This window comes from Pelophylax lessonae (assembly GCF_965119305.1).
Source record: "Pelophylax lessonae genome assembly, chromosome: 3".
Taxonomy (NCBI): domain Eukaryota; kingdom Metazoa; phylum Chordata; class Amphibia; order Anura; family Ranidae; genus Pelophylax; species Pelophylax lessonae.
Genome location: NC_138770.1, coordinates 227801807 through 227818720, shown reverse-complemented (window position 1 = coordinate 227818720; position 16914 = coordinate 227801807). Strand labels below are relative to the sequence as shown.

General features: G+C 41.8%; 1 protein-coding gene across 1 annotated transcript in view; it reads right to left on the bottom strand.

Annotated features, from left to right (window-relative positions):
- The window catches only part of PCOLCE2 (procollagen C-endopeptidase enhancer 2), a 101994-nt gene that overhangs the window by 41580 nt on the left and 43500 nt on the right, over positions 1-16914 (bottom strand). Inside the window, exons 3-5 of the mRNA XM_082251378.1 lie at positions 10696-10951; positions 7331-7455; positions 512-648 (exon numbers count right to left, since the gene is read on the bottom strand). Of these exons, the coding sequence (XP_082107504.1) occupies positions 512-648; positions 7331-7455; positions 10696-10951 (518 nt within the window). The remainder of the gene's footprint in view (positions 1-511; positions 649-7330; positions 7456-10695; positions 10952-16914) is intronic.

Genomic DNA, 16914 nt, shown 5'->3' with positions numbered 1-16914 from the left:
GTTGGATAATGTCATCTTTTTAATAACAGATCATTTAAAAGTCAAAACTTTGAACCTAAAGCGAATCATCACCATATAAACATTTAGAGTGAAGTTGATATTCTAAGTCACGCAAAATAATTAACTTGACAAATAGTTTTCATTACTTAATTTATTTAATAATGCCTATACAGCTAGTTGCCACGATGGGAAATGCAGAAAAAGTGCAATGCTGTGTATATGTAAATACAGAATTCTAAAGAAAAAACTGTACATCAAGCTAAATTTGGGCACTCTCTGTAAAGTACACAGAACAATTCAATCGCTTGATTTTAAGTACTGCATTGGTGATTATACTTAAAATTTTAATTTAATTGCAAATCACTAAAAGCAACAGCTGTATAAATAGTATCTTCACATAAGCATTTGCTTTTAGTATACACATGATATTATAATAAATACAAAACTCTCTATTGTTTGAGCACAATACTTATAAATGAATGTACATACATATATATGTACGAGTACTCACGCAGGTGGACTGTCTCCACAGAATTTCCCAATCCTTTTAGCATCATTTATTTCTCCTCCATTAAATATTGCAACATAATCGTATCTGCAGTAATTGTCTCTTTCAACATCAAACTTCTCAAACTTTAATTCTATAACCTAAATAAAAGTGATTTATACAGTTAAAATGTATGATTTTAAAAAATGACAAAACCAGCCCTACATCAGTGTGCAAAGAGCTCTCCTACCAGCTACCTTTCCACTAAATGAGTCCAAAAAGATATTTCCTGCAGCTTTGCTTTAAAGTAGCCAGCTATCCAATAAATTTAATGATAGCAGATCTGAGTGCACAGCTTTCTTGTTTTTTTAGTAGTGGCTGGCTCAATCAAACGTTAAAGGACTAAGAATAACCATTTCATATAAAACAACTGAATTTTAACTTACTTGTAAATTTATCTTACAGTACAGGACACAGGATTTGTATTCATAGACCATTGGATATATGCAGGCCACCTTTAGGTGATTGGAACTAGTGCATGCTCATGTAATCCCAGCCACTCTGTGAAACTGCAGTTTTTTTGCAAGCTATAAGGCCACAGGAAACAGAGGGGAGGGCCCTGTGTCCTATACTGTACTCCAAGTAAAGGAATTTACAGGTATGTCAAAATTCCCTTTATCTTAATTGTACAGTAGAAGACATAGGCCTTCTATTCACAGACCATGGGATGTCTAAGAGCAATAAACTGATGGGTGGGCAACAACATGGCAATCAAAACTGTCAGTACAAACAGAAAAAACAAGGGTTAAGAAACCTGAAAAAAAAACCACTCAGGCGACAGCTTGAAAGCACTCTGCGGTCAAAGCTCGCATCAGGCCAGGCCTAAATATCTACCTATTAAAACTTGAAGAACTTGTGAACAGAGGACCAGGTGGAGGTCTTGCAAATCTGGAATACAGATGCTTGATGCTGGAATTTCCAATAGAAACCAAAACATTTGGTGGAATGAGTTCTGGTAGGGAAAAGAGGAACTCTGTTCCTAAGGGAATAGGCCCTGGAAATAAGTTAAAAAGTATATACATGGTGGCGCAAGCAGATAGCATTAACACTAAAAGGTAGTCTGTGGGGTAGCCATGTAGGCTGCCCTAATAGTCTTTGATGTGGAAAAAGAAGCAGTTCATGGACTCAGGGCCAGCCTAGTGGGGAGCAGAAGCAATCTCTAGACATGCAAGATACAAAGAGAGAAAACAGGTGCCTCCGAGTACAGACTGTAACATTTAAAGAGCATGATACATTAAAAACTTACATAAAAGTAAGTAAATGTAGGTGAATGGGTCCTCCAGCATCCTTGTTCGGCATGGGGCCATCAGCGGTGGCCCCATGCTGAACATGGATGCTGGAGGACCCATTCACCTACATTTACTTACTTTAAAGTAAGTTTTTAATGTATCTTGCTCATTAAATGTTACAGTCTGTACTCAGAGGTGCCTGTTTTTTCTCTTTGTACCTGGAAATAAGTTGTCTGATCCTCCTGGCAATGGTGGAGCAGGAGGCAGGATGTCCGATACGAGAGCCTGTAGGGAGGACAAACTCAGTTTTGTGATTAGATAGAATTGCTGCCAAGCAGACTCCGACAGCTCTGACAACAGGTGAGTAGTGTAGAGAAATCTCCTTTGTATGTTTTGGGAAAAGAGAGAGGGAAGGTAGAACAATTTCCTCAATGAGGTGGAAAGAAGAGTCCACAATCAGTAGGAAAGAAGGTCTTGGTCTTAAGACTACCTTTGTCCCTGTGCAATACAAATTAGGTCTAGCAGTTTTAAAACATGCTTAATGGATGTAATAGGAAGGCAACATTACAAGTGAGGTATCCCAAAGGGATATCATTAATCAGCTCAACAGGTGGTCCCTGGAGTACTGGGAGCACCAGGTTCAAATTCAAAGGTGACATAGGAGGTTGCATTTTTAGGTTTATATGAGCAAATCCGCAAAGAAAAGTCTTGACTTCGGACCATTAAGCAAAACGTTTCTGTAAAAGAAAGGCAGAAATCTGTCCCTTAAGTGTACTCAGCGCCAGGGGTTAGTGAAGAACAGATTAAAAAAAGTCCAAGTTAGAAAAGTATAGTAATTCCTGGGACTCAGTTATCTGTACTTGCACCAGGTAAAGTAGGTCTTCCATGTGGTATGGTAGATCTTGTGGGAGGGATGACAGATTTAGATATACCCCTATCCTTGAGGGTCTGGGTGTTAACAGCCATACCATTAAAGCCAGCGGCTGAGAAGCATTGTGGAATAGGCACCAGTTTGAAAGAGCTCAAGGGTTGTCAACCATGAGTCTAATTAAGTCTGTGTACCACATCCTTCAGAGCCAAGAATCACCTGAAACCTTTTCTACCTCTATTTTGCACACAATCAACAGAGAATCTATATTGGAGGAAAGGCATAGATCAGTTTAAATGGAGTCCAAAGAATCACCAGGGCATCATTTTGAAGGCTAGAAGACCCTGGTCCTGGCTACACATCTATGCAATTTTTGTTGTGCCAGGAGGTCAGTATGTCCACATCTGGTTTCCCCCATTGTTGACAGAGACTCTGGAAGATCTTGGGGTGCAGAGACCATGCCTCTTGGTCTATGTCTTGACAGCTTAGGAAATCCACTTGATATCATCCATGCCAGGAGTGTAGATGGAAGAGAGAGCTAGAATGTGAACTTCAACCCAGGAGAGGATGAAATTTGTTTCTCTTAGGACAGCTCAACTTATAGTGCCCCCTCTAATGGTTTACATTACTGCTGTGGCTTTGTCAGACTGGGTGAACATGCAGAACAGGTTCCAGTGTTGTAGAGATAATCTGATTTCTCTCCTTTCTATAATGTTGATAGGGAGTTTCAACACTACTGTTGATGACCAAGTCTCCTGGACAGATATTAAATTGTAAAACCAGTAAACCTGGCATCCATTATCACCACCACCTTCCACGGCATTGGACAGCAAGACTTTCCACACTCCAGGGCAGAGTTGGAGATCCATCATGCTAGGGAGAGATTTTTTTGGGCTGGATAGACACATAAAATGGTCTAGAGAGTGAACCAGTTTTGTTTCATGACATGAGGATATTGGAATGAAGTGTCCTGGAGTGAAACTGGGCCTTGAAGGAGGCTACCCTTAATACCCAGGATCCTCATGCAGAAGCAAACTGAGGGGTGCCTTTTGGAACTAAGGGTCCATGTGTGGGGCTGTAAAGAAGTAATATTTTCTGGAGGATGGAAGATTCTGGCATGAGGTCTGAAGAGGAGACTTTGGAAAGTTGATTAATCAGTCGAAGGTTGAAAGAATCGAAATAGTCCTTTGGATATTGGCTGACAATGTTTTGGTTGAGTAATTCTTCAGTAGAAGTTCATCCAAGTGTCCTTGGACATGACATAAATGCCCTGGTTCCACAGAAGAACCTGAAGTTTGGCAAGTACTTTTGTGAAAACTCAGTGCAGAGGAGAACCCAAATAGTAGTGCTGGTCTCCCACAACAAATTGTAGAAAGAGTTGATTTGGAGTTAGGATGAAGATATGTAGAAAGGCATCTTGCATGTCTACTGAGGCAAAAATTCCACTTGTCTGAGATAAGCAATGACAGATCTTGCTGATTCCATTTGGAATTTTGGTACACCACAGTCTTTTTAGAGACGTTATGTCTAGAATAGGGTGGATGCCTCATTCAGTTTGAAGACTGTGAGTAGGTTTGTTTCAAAACCTTGAAACCTTTCCTCTAAAGGAACTGGTACCACCACCCATTGTGAATAAAATTGTTGTGATGGGGCCAGTAAATCTGCTGGTTTTTGCGCTGATGCTGGCAGATTGGAGGGTGGAAAGTAAGGTAGGGGCAGAGAAAGAAATTCTATTTTGTACCCCTTTAAAATGACAGAATGGTACAAATCGCAATAGACATTCCCCTGCTGCAAGGAGCTGTAATGTCCCTTCATTGTGAGGAGGGCTCATGGGTAGGCTTGGTGGACCCAGGGGGCCATTGCTTGCAACGAGAGGAAGTACTCAGCCTTGGTTTTGTCCAGTTAGCAATAGTCTGGCCAAAAGACATGGCAGCAATTGCTGGCTGCAGGGTCGACCTGAAAGTGCAAATGAGGCCTCTAGGATGGCATCAAAATGCCTATTAACAGAATCCTTAAATTAGGGAAAATTCTCAGTAGGAACTGGAAGGTGTTTATTGATGACTGAATTCACAGGATCTACTACTGGGATAGCCCATTTCTTCCTAAATTTACTTTTCATAGAATACATTTCAGCAAAAAACTTAAGAAGAACTAATATCCTTTAAGTATTAGCCCAGTTCTCAAATAATGCACATTCAGTTTGTGTATGGATAGGAAAAGTCTTTGATTTTGCCAGCCTCCTAGTGCCCATTGGGATTTGTTTTGACTGTGGAGAATAAGGTCCTGCTAGGGAAAGACTAGTTTGCACCATGTCAATCAGTGTGTCAGCAGTGCAGAGCATTTATCGAGAAAACCATAGCTTGTGGCTCAAAAAATGCAGAGGTTGAAAAATCCTCTGCAGCATTCACTACAGTATGTGTGCCCCAATCGCTTTCTTCCATTTCATCCCCAAAGAGGTTTGGAGGTTCTAGGGGAGAGGATGTTTAGCATTTTTGTCCTGGAATCTGAAGGTTCTAGGACAGCCGAAAGTTTTCAGAAGAATGCAGACACAGAAGAAGAAAAATCTCCTTTTGTCAGACAGGCTGTATGGTGTGCCCCTGACAGGCTGTATGGTGTGCCCCTGACAGAGGGAAGTTAGAGGAGGGGAGCGGTGTCATAATAGGACTTTGCTCCAGGACGAGGGAACAGCAATCACCCTGAGCTGTGTTTCGAGTTTTCTATAGGCCATTGGCAGAGCACCTGTTATCCACCATGATTAAGCATTGCTAAAACGAGGGGATTCCAGTGGGTTACTTATGAAATGGACTGGGTTTTACGTTTTATGTGCCTGGAATAAAGGAGCTTCTATAACCCAGGCACTGATCATGTTCCTAGCCTTAGGGACAAATACAATGGTTAATAACTTTCCATTCCTGTGCCTAAGCACCGCAGGTTGTCTATAGCCAGGAATGGTTCAAATTACAGAGAAGTTCTGCCTTTTCTTATCCATGGTGCTGGGCCTGATAGGAGTACCCCGGAATACCCCGGAAAGGGGTTTCTGGTTCTGGGAACCATACAGATGGACCACAGCCCTGAACCTGTATTGCAACCTGCAGCCCGCTACACACATTGCAACAACAGTTAACACCTAATGCAGAATCCAATTCCTGAACCAAACATTACAGGCCAGAATCACCCAGTGGGGTCCAGGTACAGTCCCAATGGTAAACACTGAGAAATACTGATCTGAAAACTGCTAGACAGCCCAGGGCAATAATCAGCCAAACTAAGGTGTCTGAATTAAAAAGGAATGGTTGAAAAGGAAAAAATCTTTTCCAAATGAGAAGAGATTCATCACCTAAAGACACTTGCAACAAACTGGAGTCTCACAGAGTGGCTTGGGTTATAAGAGCTTGCACTTTGGGCAACCTTAACAAAGTTTTTTGCCAGTTTCCAATCACCTAAAGATAGCCTGTGTAGCACCCTCCTAGATAGGTGCTAGGATTAGGTAAATGTAGTTCTTATTCACTGTATCCAGCGGAGTTGCATTTCATTGTTAGGCACATTTTGTTTTGTCTCACTGTAATCGGTGTAGATGTGTTTGAATGTTACTGTCTTATCTGTGTTTCAGTGGCTGCAGGATTGACTGGTTCCCCCTGGCTGGCCAGAAATGTTCTGGAAGTTAGTGGGCAGGAAGAGTCTAATTAGCAGCTGAACATTTATGCAGCCCTGATCAATACCTGGGGAGAAGTGGAATTTTGGAAGACAATATTACTACCTAAAGGGAATGCATTAAGATACAAATGTTTAGGCTTTAGAACCCCTGTAAGATAGTAATATTTACATGGCATAAAAATGATCTGGTTATGTCTGCGTGTACATTTTAAAGAAATTCTCTACTCCAGGTACCTTTATTATAAATCCAAACATTTGTTAGCAGACAATGAGGTTGATTTACTGGAGCATGCAAAATCTGGTGCAGTTGTTCATGGTAGCCAATCAGTTTCTAACTTCAGCTCATTCAATTTAGCTTTGACAAAAAAAAAAAAAACTGAAAACTGATCGGTTTTTATACAGAGCTGCACCAGATTTTGCACGCTCCAGTTTTAGTACATCAATCCCAGTGCATTTTTAGCACTCACCATCAGTTCCATCCTTTTGGAACACTAAATCTCACTTTAAGGCTTGTGTCAACAGGCTTCAGACTTGTACAGATGGCATCAGTTTGACACCAAATTAAGAGATCATTCAGAATTCATTGACCAATGCATTTGACCTCCTTTTGAACTGCATTTCACCTGCTTCAAGCTAGTTTTACATTCTCATAGTCTTGTAATGGAATGCAAAACTAGTTTGAAGTGAAAAAAAGCCAGTCGACACAGACTCTAAACCTGCTGAATATTACAACTCTGCTGTGCATTTTATTGGGTTCAGTTAGTCGCTCTGGTAATAAAATTCAACTTTTAATAAAAAAAATAAGAATAAAATAAATATATGAAATAACAAAGGATGTATTGATAAGTAACTGTTCTACCCCCTTCCCCTCTATACATCTTGTGACGATGCACTGATTAAGCCAGAAAGTGAAACCTTGATTGAATTGTAATCATTTTTTTTAACCATTTACATTACATTTATTAAATAATTGAAGACAAAAAGTAATAGCACCTGTTTATAAAAAGAAAAATATAATGAATACCATCTCACCTGATGTTTAGGTGCAACAATGTGCCAGGAACATGTGACACCAGCAGGGTAGTCTCTATCAGGCCAGTTTGGAGTTTTAAAAGTTCCAATAGATTTCTCCAGCCTTCCTCCACAGTACTGATCCCCTGTAATCACAGAAAACTCACTAAGCTGACTATTGTTGTTCAATTCAACCAAAACAACCAGATAGGCTGCAAATGCATCGCTGACTAAATTTCAAAAGGAACACAAATAACTGTCCAAATAAAAGAAAGTGATTCATTAGAGAGTCTTTACATTTTTCATGCAATTATTTTTTAGAAAATTATAATAATAAATAGTGTAAAGATACTTTCACTTACAGTATCTCACAAAAGTGAGTACACCCCTCACATTTTTGTAAATATTTTATTATATCTTTTCATGTGACAACACTGAAGAAATGACACTTTGCTACAATATAAAATAGTGAGTGTACAGCTTGTATAACAGTGTAAATTTGCGGTAGCCTCAAAATAACTCAACACACAGCCATTAAACCCCTGACAACCCCTAAGTTAAAATGCTTGAAGTGGACCCAAAGTGTCAATATTTTGTGTGGCAACCATTTTTTCTAGCACTGTTTTTAACCCTCTTGGGCATGGAGTTCACCAGAGCTTCACAGGTTGCCACTGGAGTCCTCTTCCACTCCTCCATGACGATATCACAGAGCTGGTGGGTCTTAGAGACCTTGGGCTCCTCCACCTTCCGTTTGAGGATGCCCCGCAGATGCTCAATAGGGTTTAGGTCTGGAGACATGCTTGGCCAGTCCACCCCCAGCTTCTTTAGCAAGGCAGTGGTCATCTTGGAGATGTGTTTGGGGTCGTTATCATGTTGGAATTCTGCCCTGCAGCCCAGTCTCCAAAGGGAGGGGATCATGCTCAGCTTCAGTATGTCACAGTACATGCTGGCATTCATGGTTCCCTCAATGAACTGTAACTCCCCCGTGCTGGCAGCACTCATGCAGCCCCAGACCATGACGCTCCCACCACCATGCTTGACTGTAGGCAAGACACACCTGTCTTTGTACTCCTCACCAGGTTGCCATGACACACGCTTGACACCATCTGAACCAAATACGTTTATCTGGGTCTTATCAGACCCCAGGAAATGGTTCCAGTAATCCATGTCCTTAGTCTGCTTGTTTTAGGCAAACTGTTTGCGGACTTTCTTGTGCATCATCTTTAGAAGAGGCTTCCTTCTGGGACGACAGCCATGGAGACCAATTTGATGTAGTGTACGGCGTATGGTCTGCGCACTGACAGGCTGACCCCCCACCCCTTCAACCTCTGCAGCAATGCTGGCAGCACTCAAACGTCTATTTCCCAAAGACAACCTCTGGATAGGACGCTGAGCATGTGCACTCAACTTCTTTGGCCGACCACAGCAAGGTCTGTTCTGAGTGAAACCTGTCCTGTTAAAACCTCTGTAAAGGTCTTGGCCACTGTGCTGCAGCTCAGTTTTAGGGTCTTGGCAATCTTCTTATAGCCTGGGTCATCTTTATGTAGAGCAACAATTCTTTATTTTCAGATCCTCTGAGAGTTCTTTGCAATGAGATGCCATGTTGAACTTCCAGTGACCAGTATGAGAGAGTGAGAGCGATAACACCAAATTTACCACACCTGCTCCCCATTCACTCCTGAGACCTTGTAACACTAATAAGTCACATGACACCGGGGGAGGGAAAATTGCTATTTGGGCCCAATGTGGACATTTTCACTTAGGGGTGTACTCACTTTTGTTGACAGCAGTTTAGACATTATTGGCTGTGTGCTGAGTTTTTTTTGAGGGGATAGCAAATTTACACATTTACATTGTAGCAAAGTACAATTTCTTCAGTGTTGTCACATGAAAAGATATAATAAAATATTTACAAAAATGTGAGGGGTGTACTCACTTTTGTGAGATACTGTATATCATAATTAGTACCTATTGTACACTCTTTTAGTGAGTTGTGTATATTTATCCTTTTACTGTATTAACAATAAGAAATAAACTACAAATAAATGATTTCATTTTTTTTCACAGGTAGGCCCCTTTTGTAATCATTGTTAAAGCCAATTATTTGCTTTGTCCTCTGAAACTCATTACTATATTCACTCACCGGCCACTTTATTAGGTACACCTGTTCAATTGCTTAGTAACACAAATTGCTAATCACCCAATCACATGGCAGCAACTCATTGCATTTAGGCATTTAGACGTGGTGAAGGCGACTTGCTGAAATTCAAACTATGCATTAGAGTGGGGAAGAAAGGAGACTTAAGTGACTTTGAACATGGCATGGTTGTTGGTGCCAGCCGGGCTGGTCTGAGTATTTCAAAGACTGCTGATCTACTGGGATTTTCACACACAACCTCTCTAGGGTGTACAGAGAATGGTCCGAAAAAGAGAAAATATCCAATGAGCGACAGTTGTGTGGAGGAAAATGCATTGTTAATGTCAAAGGTCAGAGGAGAATGGGTAGTAGACTGGTTTGAGATAATACAAAGGCAACAGTAACTCAAATAACCACCCATTACAACCAAGGTATGCAGAATATCATCTCTGAACACACAACACATTGAACCTTGAAGCAGAAGGGCTACAACAGCATAAGACCACAATGGGCGCCACTCCTTTCAGCTCAGAACAGGAAACTGAGGCTACAATTCGCACAGGCTCACCAAAATTAGACAATAGAAGATTAGAAAATCGTTGTTTGGTCTGATGTGTCTCAATTTTAGCTGCAACATTCAGATGGTAGGGTCAGAATTTGGCTCAAACAACATGAAAGCATTGATCTATCCTGCCGCGTATCAATGGTTCAGGCTAGTGGTGGTGGTGTAATGGTGTGGGGGATATCTTCTTGGCATATTTAGGGCCCTTAATATCAGCTGAGCATTGTTTAAATGCAACAGCCTACCTAAGTATTGTTGCTGACAATGTCCATCTCTTTATGACTACAGTGCACCCATGTTCTGGTGGCTCCTTCCAGCAGGATAATGCACCATGTCACAAAGCTCAAATCATCCAAAACTGGTTTCTTGAACATGACAATGAGGTCACTGTACTCTAATGGTCTCCACGGTCACCAGATCTCAATCCAGTAGAGCACCTTTGAGATGTGGTGGAACAGGAGATTCAAATCATGGATATGCAGCTTACAAATCTGCAGCAATTGTGTGATGCTATCATGTCAATATGAACCAAAACCAGGAATGTTTCCAACACCTTGTTGAATCTGTGCCATGAAGAATTAAGGCAGTTCTGAAGGCAAAAGGGTATCCAACCTAGTACTAGCAAGATGTACCTAATAACGTGGCAGGTGAGTGTATATTGATATAATGTAAATAAAAAGCAAGTACCTCTTTCATTGGGTTCTGCTGCTGAGAACATTGCTATGAAACCATTTCCTGCTGTGTTGGCATCTGACACCATTTGGACCAACATCTTGTTGCTGCTGGATACAAGAGCACCGGGTCTAAAAGTACCACAAAATCGACCAATGCGCTGCCCATTCGAATGACCACTGTAAACATCCACAAAGTCGTATCGGCAGAGATTGTCGTTTTCCAAATCAATGAAACGGAAATTCAAGACAACCACCTTACCCTCTGGAACCTAAAAGAGAGTCAGCATTATTATTGGGTACTAGTGAAGTTTACAACATGGGACTAATACTTTTTGTCCTAGTGCATATTAAGGAGCAGATATACCAATTCCTATCCATTATTTGCATTTTATTGTTTCTCAAAGAGATAATCAGGAAAGAATTTTGAGCAGGTAGTCAGTAAGATTTAAATGGAGGGTTTCTGCCTTTAGAACAGATGTACTCTAAACACTAAATAGAAAATATGTTTTTATTTTAGTTTTACTGTCTGCTTCAATTCACAGCAAATCTCTTCACTTATTTTCACTGTAAAACCCTGCCACATAAAGGGGAGGAAGGAAAGGAAATAAGGGGAAATTCCCTCATTGGTACACAGCGGGCAAAAAAAACCCTAACAAAGTTTTGACCATTGTTCATGCTAACCAAAAATAATTAAATAAGGAGAATAGGGTATGGTTAGGCTACTATTTATTTCACAATCGTTGACCACCATATGTTGTCCTCACAAGTGAAACAACAAATGTGTCATAGTGACTGTGGGTTTAGCTTTTGGAAAGATTCTTTTCTCCACAGGGCTCCCTATTGGTGTTTCTTTCTGGCCTTTGTGGTCTACTGTCTACAAGAGGTAAATGGAGGCTTGGTGCAATTAACATGGGAAGACAGATGTTATTGTATAGGAATTAAATATTAGGTGTGAAAATGGTAAAACCACCCTGTTCTAGCTACATAATCCCATCCTTGATGTTAAGAGGGCTTCATAAACATTAATCCTTCAAATTACACAGCAAAAGTGATAGAGAGGTAAGGGGAAATCTTCTAAGAGGGTCACCCATCATTTCGGGAGATTTCCTCTCACTTGCTATAGCATCTCTGGGACAAGATGTGTAGAGAAATGTCCCTAATGCTACAGATACATCAAAAAATAACCTTTCCCAGCTTTATCCAAACCTAACAAAAACATTTTTTGGCTATATATACACTTTAAGGCTCCTCAGCCTGCAGTCTGGGGGCCACATGTGGTCCTATGGTACCAACTTTGGCCTGCATTCTTGGTAACAATGAATCCTATTTTATCAGGGTTACAGGACCTTCTTACATCAACAACTGAAATGGTGTCAGCATTATGACAAAGGCATTTATGACCCCACTAAGAAGTGGGTTTTACAACCAACATTCCTCATTGGAGGTTTGCCTTACAGTAATTTTGTACTGCATTTCAGCATTTACCAGACTGTAGTATAGTTGTGACAGGGTTTTCAGTGCAGCATGACAAGAATGCTTCAAAAGAACACTATTATAGTTCTACTATACATACGTTACAATACATGATATGTCAATAGCAATTATCCTAATAGAAGTTGGGAAAAGATTCATTAGCCATCAGCTTGACAGGTTAACATATTGCCTTGAAGCAGCTGTACCCAGTATGACGGTACATACTATATTTAACTTCAAGGAAAATTAACAGCTGTACTTCAATTGATTTGCATAATTATGCATGTTTAACATAAAACTGTTCGTTATAGTGTTTTTAGCATACTTGGCATGAACAAAAGCAATTTTCATTTGTTATAGACATTATCAAAGGAAAGTACATCTTTGTAAATCTCGTCAAATCATCTTCATACACAAATACATTTAATGTGTTTTAAAAGATGTATTTACAATGCCCGCCAGGCCGCCACACTGCCTAACAAAAGCATACTAAATGGCAAAATTTGAGCATCATTCAATCATAATGGAATTCCCATTTATTTGCTATAGAAGGAATATGATTAATTAATTCCTCTGCTTTTCAAAACATGTTCATTTTAACACGTGTTAAAGCATTTTCTAGTTGTGTTTAAATGAGTTACGGTGTGTTTTATATTTGTTGGGTTTTAAAACAAAATTGGGAGTGGACAGGAGTATTTTCTTTTTTGTATTATTTTTATAAAGCACAGATAATCAGGGTTGCCAACTGTCCATGAATTTACAAACAGTTTGTAAAAATCTGTTTTTTTTCCTGCCCGTAGAAGTCTGTGAAAGAGCAACTAATGTCTGCAAATAATATAGCTGAAGCTGGCTTAGACACTGCTCATTCGCAGTTCCTGCTGCTGGACGAATATTTTTGCTTGGGCTGGGTAGCGGGGTGGGTCCGGGAGCACAGTGACGTTTTCACTTCCCTCTCCAGCCAGGTAGGAGCCTGTGAAGAAGTCTCTCTCTCTCTCTGTTGGGAGCAGTCTGTGAAGCAGTCACTCTCTTTCTGTTGGGACCAGTCTGTGAAGCTGTCTCTCTCTCTCTGTTGGGAGCAGTCTGTGAAGCAGTCTCTCTCTGTCTCTGTTGGGAGCAGTCTGTGAAGCAGTCTCTCTGTCTCTGTTGGGAGCAGTCTGTGAAGCAGTCTCTCTTTCTCTGTTGGGAGCAGTCTGTGAAGCAGTCTCTCTCTGTCTCTGTTGGGAGCAGTCTGTGAAGCAGGCTCTCTGTCTCTGTTGGGAGCAGTCTGTGAAGCAGTCTCTCTCTGTCTCTGTTGGGAGCAGTCTGTGAAGCAGTCTCTCTGTCTCTGTTGGGAGCAGTCTGTGAAGCAGTCTCTCTCTGTCTCTGTTGGGAGCAGTCTGTGAAGCAGTCTCTCTGTCTCTGTTGGGAGCAGTCTGTGAAGCAGTCTCTCTCTGTCTCTGTTGGGAGCAGTCTGTGAAGCAGTCTCTCTCTCTCTCTTGGGACCAGTCTGTGAAGCAGTCTCTCTCTCTCTCTGTTGGGATCAGTCTGTGAAGCAGTCTCTCTCTCTCTCTCTGTTAGGGGCACTCTGTGAAGAAGTCTCTCTCTCTCTGTTGGGAGCAGTCTGTGAAGCAGTCTCTCTGTCTCTGTTGGGAGCAGTCTGTGAAGCAGTCTCTCTCTTTCTCTGTTGGGAGCAGTCTGTGAAGCAGTCTCTCTCTCTCTGTTGGGACCAGTCTGTAAAGCAGTCTCTCTCTCTCTGTTGGGAGCAGTCTGTGAAGCAGTCTCTCTCTCTCTCTGTTGGGATCAGTCTGTGAAGCAGTCTCTCTCTCTCTGTTAGGGGCACTCTGTGAAGAAGTCTCTCTCTCTGTTGGGAGCAGTCTGTGAAGCAGTCTCTCTCTCTCTCTGTTGGGAGCAGTCTGTGAAGCAGTCTCTCTCTCTCTCTCTCTCTGTTGGGAGCAGTCTGTGAAGAAGTCTCTCTCTGTTGGGGGTAGTCTGTGAAGCGGTCTCTCTCTCTGTTGGGAGCAGTCTGTGAATCAGTCTCTCTCTCTCTGTTGGGAGCAGTCTGTGAAGAAGTCTCTCTCTCTCTCTGTTGGGGGTAGTCTGTGAAGCAGTCTCTCACTCTGTTGGGAGCAGTCTTTGAAGCAGCCTCTCTCTCTGTTGGGAGCAGTCTCTCTCTCTCTCTGTTTGGAGCAGTATGTGAAGCAGTCTCTCTTTCTGTTGGGAGCAGTCTGTGAAGCAGTCTCTCTCTCTGTTGGGATCCGTCTATGAAGCAGTCTCTCTCTCTGTTGGGATCAGTCTGTGAAGAAGTCTCTCTCTGTTGGGATCAGTCTGTGAAGCAGTCTCTCTCTCTCTGTTGGGATCAGTCTGTGAAGCAGTCTCTCACTCTCTGTTTGGACCAGTCTAGGAAGCAGTCTCCCTCTCTCTCTGTTGGGACCAGTCTGTGAAGCAGTCTCTCCCTCTCTCTCTCTCTCTGTTGGGATCAGTCTGTGAAGCAGTCTCTCTCTCTCTCTCTCTCTGTTGGGAGCAGTCTGTGAAGCAGTCTCTCTTTCTGTTAGGGGCAGTCTGTGAAGCAGTCTCTCTCTCTGTTAGGAGCAGTCTGTGAAGCAGTTCTCTCCCTGTTGGGAGCAGTCTGTGAAGCAGTCTCTCTCTCTCTCTCTCTCTGTTGGGAGCAACCTGTAAAGCAGTCTCTCTCTCTTTGCTGGGAGTAGTCTTTCTCTCTGTTGGGAACAGTTTGTGAAGCAGTCTCTATCTCTGTTGGGAGCAGCCTTTGAAGCAATCTTTCTCTCTGTTGGGAGCAGTCTCTATCTCTGTTGGGAGCAGTCTGTGAAGCAGTCTCTATCTCTGTTGGGAGCAGTCTGTGAAGCAGTCTTTCTCTCTGTTGGGAGCAATCTGTGAAGCAGTCTCTCTCTCTCTATCTCTGTTGGGAGCAGTCTGGTAAGCAGTCTCTCTCTCTCTATCTCTGTTGGGAGCAGTCTGTGAAGCAGTCTCTTCTCTGTAGGGAGCAGTCTGTGAAGCAGTCTCTTCTATGTTGGGAGCAGTCTGTGAAGCAGTCTCTTCTCTGTTGGGAGCAGTCTGTGAAGCAGTCTCTCTCTCTGTTGGGAGCAGTCTGTGAAGCAGTCTCTCCCTCTTTTGGGAGCAGTTTGTGAAGCAGTCTCTCTCTCTGTTAGCGGGAGTCTTTGAAGCAGTATCTTTCTCTGTTGGGAGCAGTTTGTGAAGCAGTCTCTCTCTCTCTCTGTTGGGAGCAGTCTGTGGAGAAGTGTCTCTCTCTGTTGGGGCAGTCTATGGAGCAGTCCCTTTGTGGGAATGTTAGAGAGTTTGTTTTAGGGCAAACTCTGTGGACTCTGATGTAAAGGGGATCTCCACAGACTCTGATCATGTAAAAGGGGGCTCTGGGAACCTTGATCGTAAGGAGGGAATTCAGGGGGACTTTGATTTAATAGGGAACTCTGTGGACTGAGATTTGCTGAGGGAATGTTGGGGATTTTGATTTAGGGGGAAAAACTATGGACTCTGGTGTAAGGGGGAACTCTGTGAACCCTGATGTAAAGAGAAAATGCCGGGGACTTTGATATAGAGGGAACTCTTGAGACTCTGACATAAAAGTGGGGTTCTGGAGTTGAGGTGAAACTCTGATGTAAGAGAACAAGCAAACAGAATAAACCGCGCTCTGGACCACTCTGTGGCACTTAGAGCTTTCAGATTATTCAGTATAAGCTTCATCCACTTGCAGCTGCCACCCAGCAATTTCTTGGCAACCCTCTGATGTAATTTCCAGGGTGCTGTATCGGTGCAAGCGGTCCTGGCCCCCAACATTCCATTTGCGGGGCGTTGACAGAGCTCTGACTGTCCTCAAGCTTATCTGGAGATTTTTCTTCCACCACAGTCATCAAAATGGTAAAAGGACATGTCAGCTAACATTTGTATATATATATTTGAGACTCCATGTTCATATATCCAAAGCATATGTCAAGCTCTTACAGTGAATATTCTGGAAGTTATACGTGCCACAGAGAGGTCCTGAGCACTGTTGATCCTGTTTGCTTGTTTTGATGCTTCGTCTCAGACTCAGCACCAGACTTCTGGATGGATTGTCTGATGTAAGAGAGAGGCACTGGTGTAAAAAGGGAACTCTGTGGACTCTGATGTAAGGTGGAACACTGGGGAACTCTTATGGGGACTCTGATGTGAGAGGGGATTCTGGGGACACCAATTTAAAGAGGGAATCTGGGTACCCTGATGTATAGGGAAATGCTGGGGACTCTTACATAAGGAGGGACTCTAAAGACTCTATGTAAGGAGGAACTCTGGCAACCACGATATAAGGGAGGACTCTAGTGTGAACAGAGGGTACATCCTGATTGTTGCATTCTATATGTTTTATTTTATTACTCCCCTGCCCTCTATAACATTATGTTGTATGTTATGTAATCCTGACCAAGGTGTTCATTGTCTCAACAGTTGCTGGTTGTAATGAAGTTCTTCTTTAAGGTTGGCTCAGTTAGACAAAAGTATATTATTTTTGTGTGCATAAAGCATATGTAATGGAAAAGTTAAATAAAAAAAAAAAATGATCCTTTGTCCTGAGGTTTATACAGTATGTGTCTGTAAGGCTGTCAGTTGTGATACAGAAATTAGGAGTATTTTTAGGTTACATTTATTAAATATATTTTTAACATATTTTAGCATTCAGTGTAGTGGCCAGTATATATATATATATATATATATATATATATATATATATGTATATGTATGTATATGTGTATGTGTGTATATATGTATTTAT